A 13,009-nucleotide genomic window follows, 5' to 3' on the forward strand; every position below is an offset into this window, starting at 1 on the left:
CTCCTTTGAAATAAGACTCCACAACAATGGTCCAGTTTATTTGTTACAACTTTAATGAACATGGCAACATTTCAAAACCAAAAACAGTTAAATTCAAGAAACAAACCAATAGATTATACACAGCACATGAAACCTTGATTACCTCTAAGGCATGCTCCTTGTTTAGTCTTCTACACCCCTCGAACTCTGTGTTGAAACACTGAGTGTCTCACGTGTACACAGCCCCAACAAACAGTGAGTGACCTTATTTTTACTACAGAAGTGTTTTAAACTGATAAACCCCAAAGTTCCTGTCCTCATCCAACTTTCTAAAGCACATTCCTGTCTGCTGAAAGTTACTCATGAAGGCATTCACAGCGATTAAAAACAACTTTCAGACAACTCTAAACAAACTATGGCATCATGGTTAAAAAGAGACAAGTCAAACCGGGCAGCAAAAACAAATCTAACCAACACTTTTTGCAATCAAAGAATTTAAATTTCATTGGGTTGCTGTTTTTTTTGGGTTTTTTACCTTATCACTGGAGCTCTTGAACGGTCTACGTTCAGCAGCAGGATAGACTCAAAGGATTCCTCCTTTTGTGTGTAGGGGGGGGGACAAACTACGACACGGGCCTGATTCTACGACCTAAGCCTGCAGCATCCTCCAACACTGTGAGCGAGAAGTGAAGGCGTTTCAATAGCAGATTTGCACTGCACTTGAGGGCAGATTCACACCACGACAGGAAAAAAAATTATTAAAAATCATGTATTGAACCGTTTCGTTTCTTTGACCTAGCAGTTTAGCATGCAGTTTTACACCAGTGTCAATCTAAAGCATCGACATACAGTCACTTTCAGACTTACCAGGGTGCAAATATAGAGGCTATTATCATATTAAGCAGATTCGACATTACCTCCTATGCAACAACCTTTTCACTTGTCAAAACTTCACATCATGCAGTTCATTCATGGGAAAAAAATGGGCTGTGAATTTCCTGGACATTTTCTTTTTGTTTAATGACACAGGTAAGCATTTGTTTGCATGTATGTCACTGGACAAAAACACTGGTTTTCCTTAGGTTTCGCTTACCTGTGTTATTGCAGCAGAACCTAAGGTGCAAGGTCTGGGATGACACTGCAAAGATCAGATATATATGTATGTATATATTGCACTCTTTGCCGTCAGTGAACAATGCAGTCAAAGAGATCGTTTGGACTTTAACATTAACAGCCTTTCACAGCAGTGCTCATTCATAAAAAAAATAATCATCATCAATACTGAGCTAATCAGCAGCACTTCCACTACTAGCATTCCACATGCTTATTATAAAGGACATATTAGAGAGAGATTATCAGCAGAAACCTAAGCATGCTACGCTGGAGTTATGCAGGAGATTTCTAAGCAAATATATTGCAATGAATGGCATTTTGTTTTTAAAAAGACATCAACTACACAATGGCAAGTTGGCAAATATTCAGAACGCAAAAAAACCCCAACATGGACATCCTTAAACAGTTCCTACCAGCAGTGTAACAGACCTCAGTTCAGAAATCCAACTACCTACACAAACAATCTACAGGAGCTGAGTAAAGAGAATCTCAGAAACATGTGGTACAAGAATCATCACATTCTGAAGCGCTAAGCCTCTCCTGAGAACATTTCATACTTACCCAAAGACAAAGGAGGGAGGGGGGGAGGGGAAAGGGCAATATTTGAGAAAAAATAAAAAAATACTACATCGTTGGCAGTTTATAAAGCGTTCTTTCTCAAAGTCAAATCACAGGTTTTTTGTACTTACATTACAGGAGGGCTCAACTGATGGATGCCGACTGCTTAACCACCCCAGACCCTACAACATCTACCACTTTTTGTTGCATCGTTTTATACTTTTAAAAACATTCTTTTCAAAAAAAGACAAGTGTAAACATGTGAGTTCACAATTGGGCAAGACAAATGTTTCAATGCATTTTTTCTCTCCCTCTCTCCTTTTCAAAACAATTTTACCTCACTGTCCTGGAAAAAGAACAGCACAAAAGGTAGATGGATATATAACACTAAAAATATGCATCATTTCTTAGAACCGCATGTTGAGAAGGATACTTGGCTTACCGCTTTTCTAAACTTGCCTGTGGAGGAGGAAGTGACTATCAAGGGAGGCAGCAAAAAATAAAATATATATATATATATACAGTGCAAACTACACCTCAACAATATCAGCAACCAATGCAAAAAGTGAGAAGGAATGCCACAGCAACGCAGGTAATGCATGAGATCACGACACACAGATACCGTCGGCTTTCTCGTGACAAACATTTTTTCTACTTGCTAGAAATAATATGAAATATATAAATAACAAGTCTGAACCACCCGGCATCACTGCACGCAAGTAATGTGACTACGAGTCTTATAGACAGTTGGAGAGAGACAGGACAGCACAATTTGGTTTTGGACAATCAGTTCAAACTACAACGCCCACCCCACCTATCCCCCCCCCTGCTCAGCGGCCTCACGGTAAAACAAAAACAATCATACAGAAATACATCTCCACCCCAACTTACCAACACAGGAGGTTTCAGTTTGTTTTATTGCAAAAAAACACAACAGGCAAGAGCAATTTTTAAAACTGAGATGATTTTACATGGTAATGTCTACAGTTTAATAAACATGACTTCTAACCACATTTAATGTAGATACAGGGCTGGAATGACCATATGTATAATTACCTCACTAAAAACAAAGCATTTACAAGAAAAAAAGAATAACAAAATGGAAAAAAAAAAAAAAAAGAGAGAGAAAAATCAAAGAGGACGTGTTCGCCGGGTAATCTGCCATCTATGTGAAACACTTTCAAACCAAGGAAATTTAAGATCTTCATCAAGGCGTCTGCATCCAAACATTTAACAAAGGATTTTGTTTCGACAATGTAGCATTTACTTTATGTCCACTTCACATTACTGGCCCTGTGCAGAAGAAATACATAGAAGATACATTGCATGTTAACAGCAGAAACAGTGGACTCAGCTTCCCAAAATAAAAAGCTAAAAAGCCTGTGTAGGAAGGAAGGTGGTTTTGGTTAAGTGTGTGAGGCTGCTGCGGTCACCGGAGCCCTGTGAAAACCTGAGGAGTGAAGCGGGTTACGGTGCAAAACGACTGAGTGTACGTGAATGTGGACAGCGCATTATTATCGGGGCGGGTGTACCTGGGGAGCTTGTGGCGCCGCGCCCATCGGCTGTGGGTTGGCCGTGCCGTAATAAGCGGCCTGCTGCCGGTAGTACTCCGCCCAGGCCGCGCTGTAGTCCGGCTGGCCTCCAGGTTGAGAGGCAGCCGCTGCCGCTGTGGCCTGAGGGGCCGCTTGACCTCCAGGGGATAAAAATAATAGAGAAAAAAATAAGTTTGTACAGCCAAGAAGCTCAAGGTCAAGTCTGAAGTTTTCTCACTGCACCTAAGAGACACCATGATAAAATTCATGAATGCTTTTTATAGAACTAAAATATAAGGAACAGAAAGCCAAATATGCTTCTCTGGGTTAGTTACACAAGCCAACAAGGCAGCTATTCAACTAGGGAGGCTCCTGGTGACTCATCTGCTAGACACTCAAAGAAAATAATTTTATTTAAAAAAAAATAATAATGAGTCTTTAATATAAATTTAAAAAAAAAAAAATCAGGCCAGTTTAACATGTTTGAAGTCATTAGTTACATTCCACAGGAATCAAATTAACTTGTACGTGTCACTGAGCGTGGCACTTTGCATTTAATGGTTATGTGGTCAGTTCATGTGGGATTTGAACATTAAATCGACCTCATAAGTGTCAAGTCAACACCCTGCCGAAAGATATCTACTCGTTTGGCTGTGAATGCCCTGTTCACTACCATGGATTCCTCCTCTGCGTTTACTTTTTTTTTTTACCAGTTTTGGAAATTAAATCAGTGAGAGAATAACAAATATACGGAATAATAATAATAATAATAATAATAATAATAATAATAATAATGAGGAGAAGAAGGAGAAGAATAATAATATAAAAGTAAAGAAGTAGAAGTATATAAAGCAGACCAGCCAGACAAGAGCACGACAAAGGATATTAACAACCATTAGACATAACACAGCTTTCCCAACATACATTCAGCTACTATTAAATAAATTGTAAAAGTAGAACAAAAAAAAATTCAGGCCACAGTAAATGCTTCCAATCTTGTCAGATTAGATTTATAAGAAGGGGAACGAACCCGCCACTGAGGTCTCTTGGTGGCGGGTCAGAAACCTTCTTCCTTTCTATTGGGCGGCTGCGAGAACAGCAACTCTACTAGCAAGAGGGCTGCTTGTGGAGGCAACCACCCTTTAACATCAAACACACTCATACTTAGAGCTGGAGGAGCGATGAGATGTTATTTAACTAGACAAAAGCCTAACCTATGCTGTGTTAGGAGTAGTACGCTTGTTTTCCTCCATGCTAGCATCCAAAACCACAATAAAGGGTTATTACACCAGGCTTTAGTTTCTTATACTACTATACTATATACACTAAAGCATGCTGATCTTGGTCTTACTCTCGTTGAATGAATGTAAAGTCTATGATGCAGCATGTGCAAGTAAACATTTATAACTCATCCAGCTGAAGAAACAGAAGGTGGAAATGGGGAGGAAACAAACCAGTCACATTGTTCTACAGATGTGCATGTCGGGTGGCAGTGAGAGTTACAGCGTAGGGTTTCAGACATATCTGCGGCGCGTTTTAGCACAAAACCCTGCTCGAGCACTCACCTTGTTTCTTATAATACTCCTCCCAGGCTTTCGTGTAGTCCTGAGGTTGCTGACTCTGTTGACCTGCAGAGTGAAAAGGAAGAAACACGTTAGAGCATTCAAGCATCAAATCGAACCACAAAACATAAACAATGACCCTACATTGCTTATATGCACAACCCCACAAGTCAAACACTCATCATTTAACTCCACAAAACACACACACTCAATAACAGTAAAACATTCATAGCACATGGAAGACTGTGCCATCAGTGTGGATAAAGCCCTGACTTAGTCTAGAAAATAATCTACTCTGAGCTGATAAAGGTGGATCTGTGTCCACAGCAGTCCTGCAGATAGTCAAAGTGTCCCAGTCTAAACAGCACAGCCGTCAAAAGTCAAACAAAGTGGAGGCACACTTGAAAACGCTCCACGGCAGGTTAGTAATGCTCACAAATACCCAGACCTGAAAAAGAAGCTGACTAAATGGCCGAGGGCTGTTTAGACTGTCTTGTGTTAAGAGGTGTACACTGAAACTACGTTCATATACCCATTTTCTTGTAATATTCCTCCCAGGCCTTGGTGTAATCTGCCTGTCCACTCTGACCTGCAGCCTGTGGGTCACCTGTTAAAGAAAACGGTACTTGTAATTAGTCAATCATTCTCAGCAGTTTGTCCTCCACCTGCCTGGGTTGGGCTGTCAGCCTAGGGGTGGTGGAGGAAAACTACCCTGTTCCTGGGGTATTTAAAAAAATGTTAAAAAGCTGCTCTGCAAAAGCAAAGTCATTTAAAAGTTGAAACCAAACCAATTTGTGTTTGTTAGTAACACAAATGAGACATGAGCACAGCACACTATCAGGTAAGTCTACTGAACTACACTGAGCTTGTCTGAACACTTTCCGTTTCTTCTGCTCCTCTGCTTTGCTTTAAGTGAAAAAACACTCCGGTTACCTTGGCCGTTGGCTTGACTGGTGCCGGGCGCTCCGCTGGTCGGGGTCATGGGAGCCTGCGGCTGCTGGCCGTATTGAGCGTAGTACGCTGCCCACGCTGCTGCGTTGGCATCCGCTGCTGCTTTATCTGCACGCAAGAAACAAGCTGGTAACCACACAACAGCCAGGACTCATTCTGGCAGCAGCAATGTTGTGCCTTACTGAAGACGTGCAAAGGCTAATGCTAGCCAACTGTAATAAGACACCATGTATCGTCAAATCTGCTGATGTAATCAATACTTGTGTTTTAGCACATAAATCTCAAATGCTATAATATTTTGAAAGCAAATATTTTCAAGAAAAAAAAAACAAGAGTGTCAATAAAAGAGCATTTACTTCTGTAATTACTTTTTGTGCCTACAGGGGGCACTGCTTCTCCCCAGAGTGCAAATTCATAGTTAAAAAACAAAGCACCGAGCTCCTTGGCCCTGAAACTTCACCCTTTAGCGCTTTCCAACATTTATCCTGTTTGTTCCATTGTTTTTCATTTTGTTTCTGTTGGGTCGCTGTATTTTATGACTAACAGATATACTTTCTAACCTCTGAGTATGATTTCAAATATTAAAATATGGCAAAGGGCTTTTCACATCAAATGCCCCCATTAGGAAATACTCACTTGGATCAGGCTGGCCCTGCTGCCAGTGTGGGTAGCCGTTGCCCCATCCCTGAGGCTGATATGGAGCAGGAGGACCACTGAAGGAAGAAAATAAGTAACCATCATCTCTCAGTGAGCCATGTTCAGATATTCTTACTATCAAAGAGGAGGCAACTGTACTTACTGTGGTCCGGGTGGGCCCTGATTGTATGGTCCAGGATTGTATGGACCCATGGGAGCACCAGGGGGTCCAGGTGGTCCTGGAGGACCATGTGGACCTGGTCCTCCATGTGGGCCAGGAGGGCCATGTGGGCCACCCATGGGAGTGACAGGTCCCTGATCAGAGAAATGGTGCGGTCAGTATAAGAGGGGTAAATAAAAAATAAATACCAGAGTCTTCACATGGAGGCTAATTATAAAAACAGTTAACTCACCCCAATTTTCTCCTCCACTAGTTGCCGGGCGTAGTCGATCTGCTGAGGAGACCCTCTGACTGTAAACATCTTAATGTTGGGGTCAGCGTTGGGCGGAGGATTCCTCTGGAGCTCGATTCTGGCTCCCGACTGCTGGCTGATGCCCTTGATTGTCTCACCACCTGGAAGAGAAACATGGTCAGAGTTTACAGGGAGAAAAATATTTTAACCGTTTTGGTTGACCCTTTCGTCTCTCTGATCTCTCTACCTTCAACGTGTCACTCTCTATTGTGTGTTCAGGTCTCAGATTATAGGGTTGGGGTTATCCATCAGCTTGTCAGCGTGGTGCATGAGTTTTCATCACAGACCATACACATTTTAAACCATTATTTACTCCATAAGGTGATTACTAAGAGTGCACTACACTCCTAAAGTTTGTTTTAATAACTGAGCTCGAGCCCCACTGCTGTTGAGGAGCGACTTACCTTTCCCAATGATCAGACCAGTCTTCATGGTCGGGACCGTAAAGGTAAACTCTTGGAGGCCACCAGGGGGGCCCATGTTCCAGTTGCCCTGACCGCGACCGCGTCCCCTGCCACCTCCATGCCCTGGAGGTCCTCCCGCCTGGACGCTCCGCAACAGGTCGGAAATGATTTCTGCCGCGTGCTGAGCCTGGTCAGGGGGACCCATGATCTGCGCTATCCTGTCTGGTGTGGTGCCATCATCTGGAGAGAGGAAGGAGGGCGATTTGAGACAACTGAATCACAATTTCAGCTTTGATTTCTATTACTGCTGTCACATTAAACAAATATATACTTTTCTAGTATTTCCTCAAATTATGCCTCTAACCAGCGATGCACTGTGCATGTGTTCAGGTCTCAGATCATAGGGTTGGGGTTATACATCAGCTTATCAGCGTGGTGCATGAGTTTTCATCACAGACCATTTTAAACTGCTTGATTTGCTTCATGAATGTCATGTTAGATGCTCACCTGGTTTGAACTGAATCCTGACGCCTGTGTCATTCTGAATTTTCTTGATCATTTCTCCATTTCTCCCGATAACAATTCCTACTGCAAAACGTGGGACAGGAACCTGAACAATAAGAGGACAGAAAAGCAAAATTAACACGATCCAAAAACCCTGGTCAACAACGTGATGAATTAAACAAATGACAAGTACTGACATCTAAGCTGTCTCCTCCAATCCTTGAACCGTACTCGCTCCTCTGCTCCCTGAAGCCCTGATCTCTAATCAGCTCCATCACCATCTCTTTGGCTTGCTGGGGAGACAAAGTACATATTATTACAGTACAGTCTCCATGTGGAAGACTTGGAATTTAAAAAAAAAAAGTTTTATGACATCAAAATCCCAGCTGAAGTCTCACCTGAACTTTAAAAGGTTCTCCTGAAATGCGTAGTGGTTTGTCTGCGCCTGTGTTTTGGGGCCCATCTTGGATCATGACCATTTTCACTCCAGCTCGTTCCTGCAAATGAGAAAATAAAACAAAAGGTGAGTCAGTAGCAATCACATCTAATTATCTCTATATTTTTTTTGTCTCACTTTGACTTGAGGCTCACCTGAAGGCTTTTGATGGTTTCTCCTCCCTTGCCAATGACAAGTCCGGCTTTAGAAGCAGGTACCATAATCTCCTGAACAGTCATTCCTGGGCCGTCGTTGTGGTGGAACGCTGGGGCCGGACGCCCCTTCTCAACGATTTCTGTTAGTAGCCTCTTTGCCGTCCTTAAGGGAGAAAAAAAATTACCATTTTGTTTAGTAACGGATAGTAGGGCTGCTCGATTACAGCAAAAATTATAATGGCAACTTTTGGACTTTGGTCAAAAATACATTGCTGCCCACACCAGCTTCCACGGGAATTCTGCATATGAAACAGGGGTGACACTTACTGGATTGATTCTGGTAATCCTGTTAATGTCACCGACCGATCTGGCATCCCTCCGCTGTCTACAAGGGAGAAGACACTGTAAACACAAAACCCTCCAAAAACAGTTGGTATGCTCCGACTTCTCAGCACTGGCAGCAAATCCAAACCTACCAGGGGCAATCTGTATTTTGCACCCAGACTCCTGCTGGAGACGTGATATTTGTTCACCTCCTCTTCCAATAACTAGAACAGGCAATGACAAAAAACAAGTATAAATATCAAATTCTAAGAGCACAGAAGTTATGCTTTTTGGTGGGGGGGGGGGGGGGGGTTTGTTTTGTTTTTTTAAAACAAACACTTACTGAAGCCAACCATGCCATCTGGGACCTTGAATTCTTCTGATGTTGACCTTAGGATAACGGGAGATTAATCAACATAAACTTTATAATACAATGAAGCCAAGCACAGTATGTGAACATGTTTAAATTGATAATGCCCGTTTACCTTGGGGGACCAGCCATTCCTCCAATACCTGAAAAGGCTGCAAGAAGACGACCAATTAGCCAAAAGAAGACTTAATAAAATAAAATACAATTTTGAAGAACCAAATTTCACATTCTTGCACATATTTGGCCTTTTTAAAGTAGTAAATACAACTGCACCTTCAGTTCACTTACCATCATTTGTAGCCACTTTCTTTGTCTCTGGTTGGTCTGTGAAAAAAATGACATAACCAGTGTAAGTACCTCTCATTATTCCCATGCCACATCACATTATTAGCTCCCCCCCCCCAATCAAAGAAAAAACAAACTGATTTTACACATCTAAAATTCATTTGTCAACACTACGTGGAATTTAAACAGTTCAGACAGCTGGATTAGACGCTCATCTGCCAGCTTCCTGCATGCATACTTGGCTTGATATCCTATCTGAAGATGTTTAGTCCTACTCAACGCTGATGCTAAATCCTCAGTTTTGTTTAACATAATTCAACAATACTCTGCAACACAGAGCTACACTGTAATGTTCTATCTGCCAGATTATTCAAGCAGCCAGAGTCCTTGCACTTATTAACTCAGTAATGAAGTCAATTCATTGGCTCCAAATTAGAAATAAATCACCATTGAAGTCCCTGTATTTGTTCAGCTCTCAAAGGTTTGTTAACCCCAGTTCTGACTTGATCAGTGCCTATAACCCGATTATACCTCAATTATACCTCTCAAGCAGGATGTCAGATTTTTCAGAAGAATACCCCCAAATTGTTTTTCCAACTCAGAAATCCTGAGATGTCCCGCTAATCCCGATTTAACAATCTTAGATGAGGGTAGAGAACATAAGCAACAGAAAAGCTGTAAAAGTCTGTAAATCATCATTGTGGATTTGTGACTCGCTAAATAAGACATGCTGAGATCAGTGACCAGCGTCTATACAGGAACATGCTGCAACTCACTTTTTAAGTGAGGAAGAAAAACCCAAAACAAAAGTAGAACAAGAACTGTGCTGCACTGCTAGTAATGCGTTAATAGCTCTGTCTTGCTGAGGAACAAAACAAATCCTGTTTTTCAGCCTTCGCTAGTGGAACGCGCTAAACTCAGGAGTGTCACTCCCAGCGCCAAGATCTGAGGCAAATACAAAGCAGCATTAAATCCAAGTGTCCTGAAGGTGCTTTCAGTTGCACATAAATCATACTTCCGTGCCAGAGCTACAACGTAATTATTGGAACTCCATTTTAACCCTACGCCCCAACCTTCTACATACAACAACTACACGTCAGGTCGGCGCATACCCCAACAACTTGAATGCTGAGGAAGTTAAGAGTTAATAACTGTGTGTGTGTTAACTGGTCTTATTTCTTTGTGAAGTACAGTTTGTTTGTTTTTTATTTTATATTAAGTTTCCAAACCCAGAGAAAGTAAATAAACCCAGATTAAGCATTATAATGTAATTAAAACCATGATTTTTCCCCCCAATCTTTTCCAGACTTTATAATCAGTACATGTGTGAACCAAGCAAACTGGAAACTGTCATGCTTTCATTTTGGACCACATTAACCACCAAAAAACATCTACTTAACCTGTTTATAGGCTAGTAAAGCTAATTACACCCACTCACGCCTTAACCAATATTTGCCTCCAGTCTGGTCCACTCAATCAAAAAAAAATAATAATAATGATTTGACACATGAAAATATTTACAAGACATTAGAAGATAAGGTAAAACCATCACCCTAAACACATGCCATGTGCAACATACTGCTGCTTTTTAACTGGTTAGTAATAATGTACAGTGTTAGATCTAAAGGTGAAAATTCACACTGAGAGGAAAAAACGATTAAAAAAAACAAAATAACTGGGTTATGGACGTTAAAACAGAATAAATGCATTTCAGCAGCTGCTAAAAAATGAAACACAAAGGCAGGCATTAACTAGAAAGACTTGCATTGAGATCGATTTGAGCCACTGACCGATATTCAGGTTAGGCATGGGAAAATACCCACCAGCGTCCTCCAGGGGCCTTTTCTGGCCCCCGTAGCCGAACTCGTTTGTCGGGGGTGCCGCAACTCCGTCCCCGCCAATCTTTGCTGCGATCTGAAAGCAAAAAATGAAGCAACAAGAGAACACGTGAACTCCCGAGATCATGTATTTGTTGTTCGTGTCTCTTAAGGTGCGTTTGGAGAGGAGAGGCGTGCTGCCTGCGGCCTACTGTCCTAGCCGGAAGTCCAACAAAGGGGAGCTTCAGGTTTCACTTTAGCAAATCGGTTAATTTTGCTACAACACAAAAACACCAGCTTGCATTTAACTTATACAATTATTATCTTATTTTTTAACCACTCTAAGCTGCGATCTGTTGTGTTTTCCCGTCTGTTTTCGTTTTCAGAGTAACGCAACGTTAGCTTAGCTCAGCTACCTTCAGAGCACAACGACAGAAAGCGCCGAAAACTCGCAATTCGTTCCCGGCCTGCGGGATATTTTTAGCCCGAGTGATTCCGTAGTCGTCTTCTCACCTGTCGTGCTCGTTGCAGAGCGTCTTTAAAAGCGTCGTTCATGCCGCCACCGGCGTTTGAGGACGGGGGAGCCACGTTGCTGTAGTCTGCCATATCTGCCTGCTGCTGCTCTTCTCCTCCTCGGCGCGATAAGATGGCGGCTCGGTCTCACAAACGGGAGGTGGTGGGAGACACGAGAAACTCGCGGGCCAGTGTTTGCTCTCGCGATAACGGCCTCACGTGTGTCACCAGAGGAGATTTGGAGCAGGAATCAGTATCAGACGACCTTTGAAATGTACTGCTGTAGAAATACTTCTTTTGAAATTTTACTTGAGTAAAAGTGCAAAAAATATGAACATAAAAGCGAAAAAATTAAACATTCTTATCGTGTTCAACAGCATGTTTCAGAAGATCACTTTTAACACTGGTTTGTAATAACTGATAGATAATTGGGGCTGATTTTAAGCTTCAGTTTAAAAAAAAAAAGCAAACTGATTATATTTATTTTCATTAATTTCACTTTGTAATTAGTTACTACATTCATTGTAGTGAAGAAAAAAAACAATATTCCCCTGAAAGGTAGTATTATTTGCTTCTATTCCACCACATATACGTGATAAATAAATAAATGTAAACTTCTGGGTTAAATATGCTATTTTATAAAGAGTTTCCGCATTTTACAGGGATACAAATCTAATTTTACACGTGCAATAGACCTGCTGCAGCTCATCATTTGTGTTTGACTGTGTGCAAAGGTTGCAGCGAGGGGATGTCAAATTATGCTTTGCAGGAGAATCAGCCCACCAGACGGCCCATTTTGTGTAACAATTATAGTCTTCTTTCGACTACTCCCTTTAGGGGTTGCTCTCCTATCCACCCCCAGTATCCTCCTCTGTTACACCAACCCTCTCTATGTCCTCCTCCTCCGCATTCACAAATCTTCTGTGTGGTCTTCCTCTTTTTCTCTTGTCTGGCAGCTCCACATTCAAAGTCCTTTGTCCAGTATATTCCCTATCCCTCCTCTGCACATGTCCAAACCATCTCAGTTTTGCCTCCCTAACTTTGTCAGAGTCCAACAATTGCACTTAAATCAGTAATAACTTTATAATAATATTTCTTTAGTAACATGCAGTGCTGTCTTTTGTTTATGAAGACAAGTTGCTTGAATCTTCATGGCATAAAATACTATTATCTAATATTCAGTAAGGTTGAGGTTCTGTGCCAGCTATAACGAAATCCCAATGAATCCCAACGAAATCTCAGAGGAGAAGCTCTTTGCACTATAAACACGGATAAAATGTCCCATGGAGTTTGTTGGTCACGTCGAAATCTTATAACCTGAGTGCGATGGATCAAAACTTCACTGTGCTCATCTTTTTTTTTGTGACATATGAAATTTTATTTTATATATTAGCATT

The 13,009-nt window shown here is 41.5% G+C and overlaps 1 protein-coding gene across 5 annotated transcripts; it reads right to left on the reverse strand.

The window, feature by feature from the left end:
• Window positions 1-30: 30 nt before the first annotated feature.
• fubp1 (far upstream element (FUSE) binding protein 1) lies at window positions 31-11,774 on the reverse strand. Of its 5 annotated transcripts, XR_013094136.1 has the most exons (21): window positions 11,613-11,774; window positions 11,073-11,196; window positions 9,286-9,321; window positions 9,113-9,149; window positions 8,971-9,017; window positions 8,780-8,851; window positions 8,631-8,688; window positions 8,304-8,466; window positions 8,111-8,209; window positions 7,910-8,005; window positions 7,716-7,818; window positions 7,209-7,448; window positions 6,745-6,905; window positions 6,495-6,646; window positions 6,332-6,408; window positions 5,678-5,803; window positions 5,277-5,351; window positions 4,747-4,810; window positions 3,183-3,342; window positions 1,073-2,943; window positions 31-652 (listed from the first exon to the last, which is right to left on the reverse strand). XR_013094136.1 is itself a non-coding variant. In XM_076876752.1 (20 exons), exons 1-20 carry the CDS (start codon window positions 11,703-11,705, stop codon window positions 2,935-2,937), a joined length of 1,959 nt encoding a protein of 652 aa, XP_076732867.1. In that variant the 5' UTR covers window positions 11,706-11,773; the 3' UTR covers window positions 31-2,934. The 5 variants fall into 5 exon arrangements, 4 of the variants coding, with proteins under 4 accessions (XP_076732867.1, XP_076732866.1, XP_076732869.1 ...); XM_076876752.1 differs by having other exon boundaries at window positions 31-2,943; window positions 11,106-11,196; window positions 11,613-11,773; XM_076876751.1 differs by having other exon boundaries at window positions 31-2,943; window positions 3,183-3,340; window positions 4,748-4,810; window positions 11,613-11,773.
• Between the last annotated feature and the right edge of the window lie 1,235 nt (window positions 11,775-13,009).

The sequence above is a fragment of the Maylandia zebra genome, linkage group LG18 (genome assembly GCF_041146795.1).
Source record: "Maylandia zebra isolate NMK-2024a linkage group LG18, Mzebra_GT3a, whole genome shotgun sequence".
NCBI classification, from domain to species: Eukaryota; Metazoa; Chordata; class Actinopteri; order Cichliformes; family Cichlidae; genus Maylandia; species Maylandia zebra.

Bases quoted from the DNA above. Each gene is read 5' to 3' on its own strand.
- fubp1 (XM_076876751.1), bottom strand. From the start codon at position 11,705: ATGGCAGACTACAGCAACGTGGCTCCCCCGTCCTCAAACGCCGGTGGC. The intron at 8,210-8,303 runs GTGAGCCTCAAG...TCTCATTTGCAG, and splicing joins AAACCATCAAAAGCCTTCAG to GAACGAGCTGGAGTGAAAAT. The intron at 4,811-5,276 runs GTATATGAACGT...TTCACTCTGCAG, and splicing joins GGAATATTACAAGAAAATGG to GTCAACAGAGTCAGCAACCT.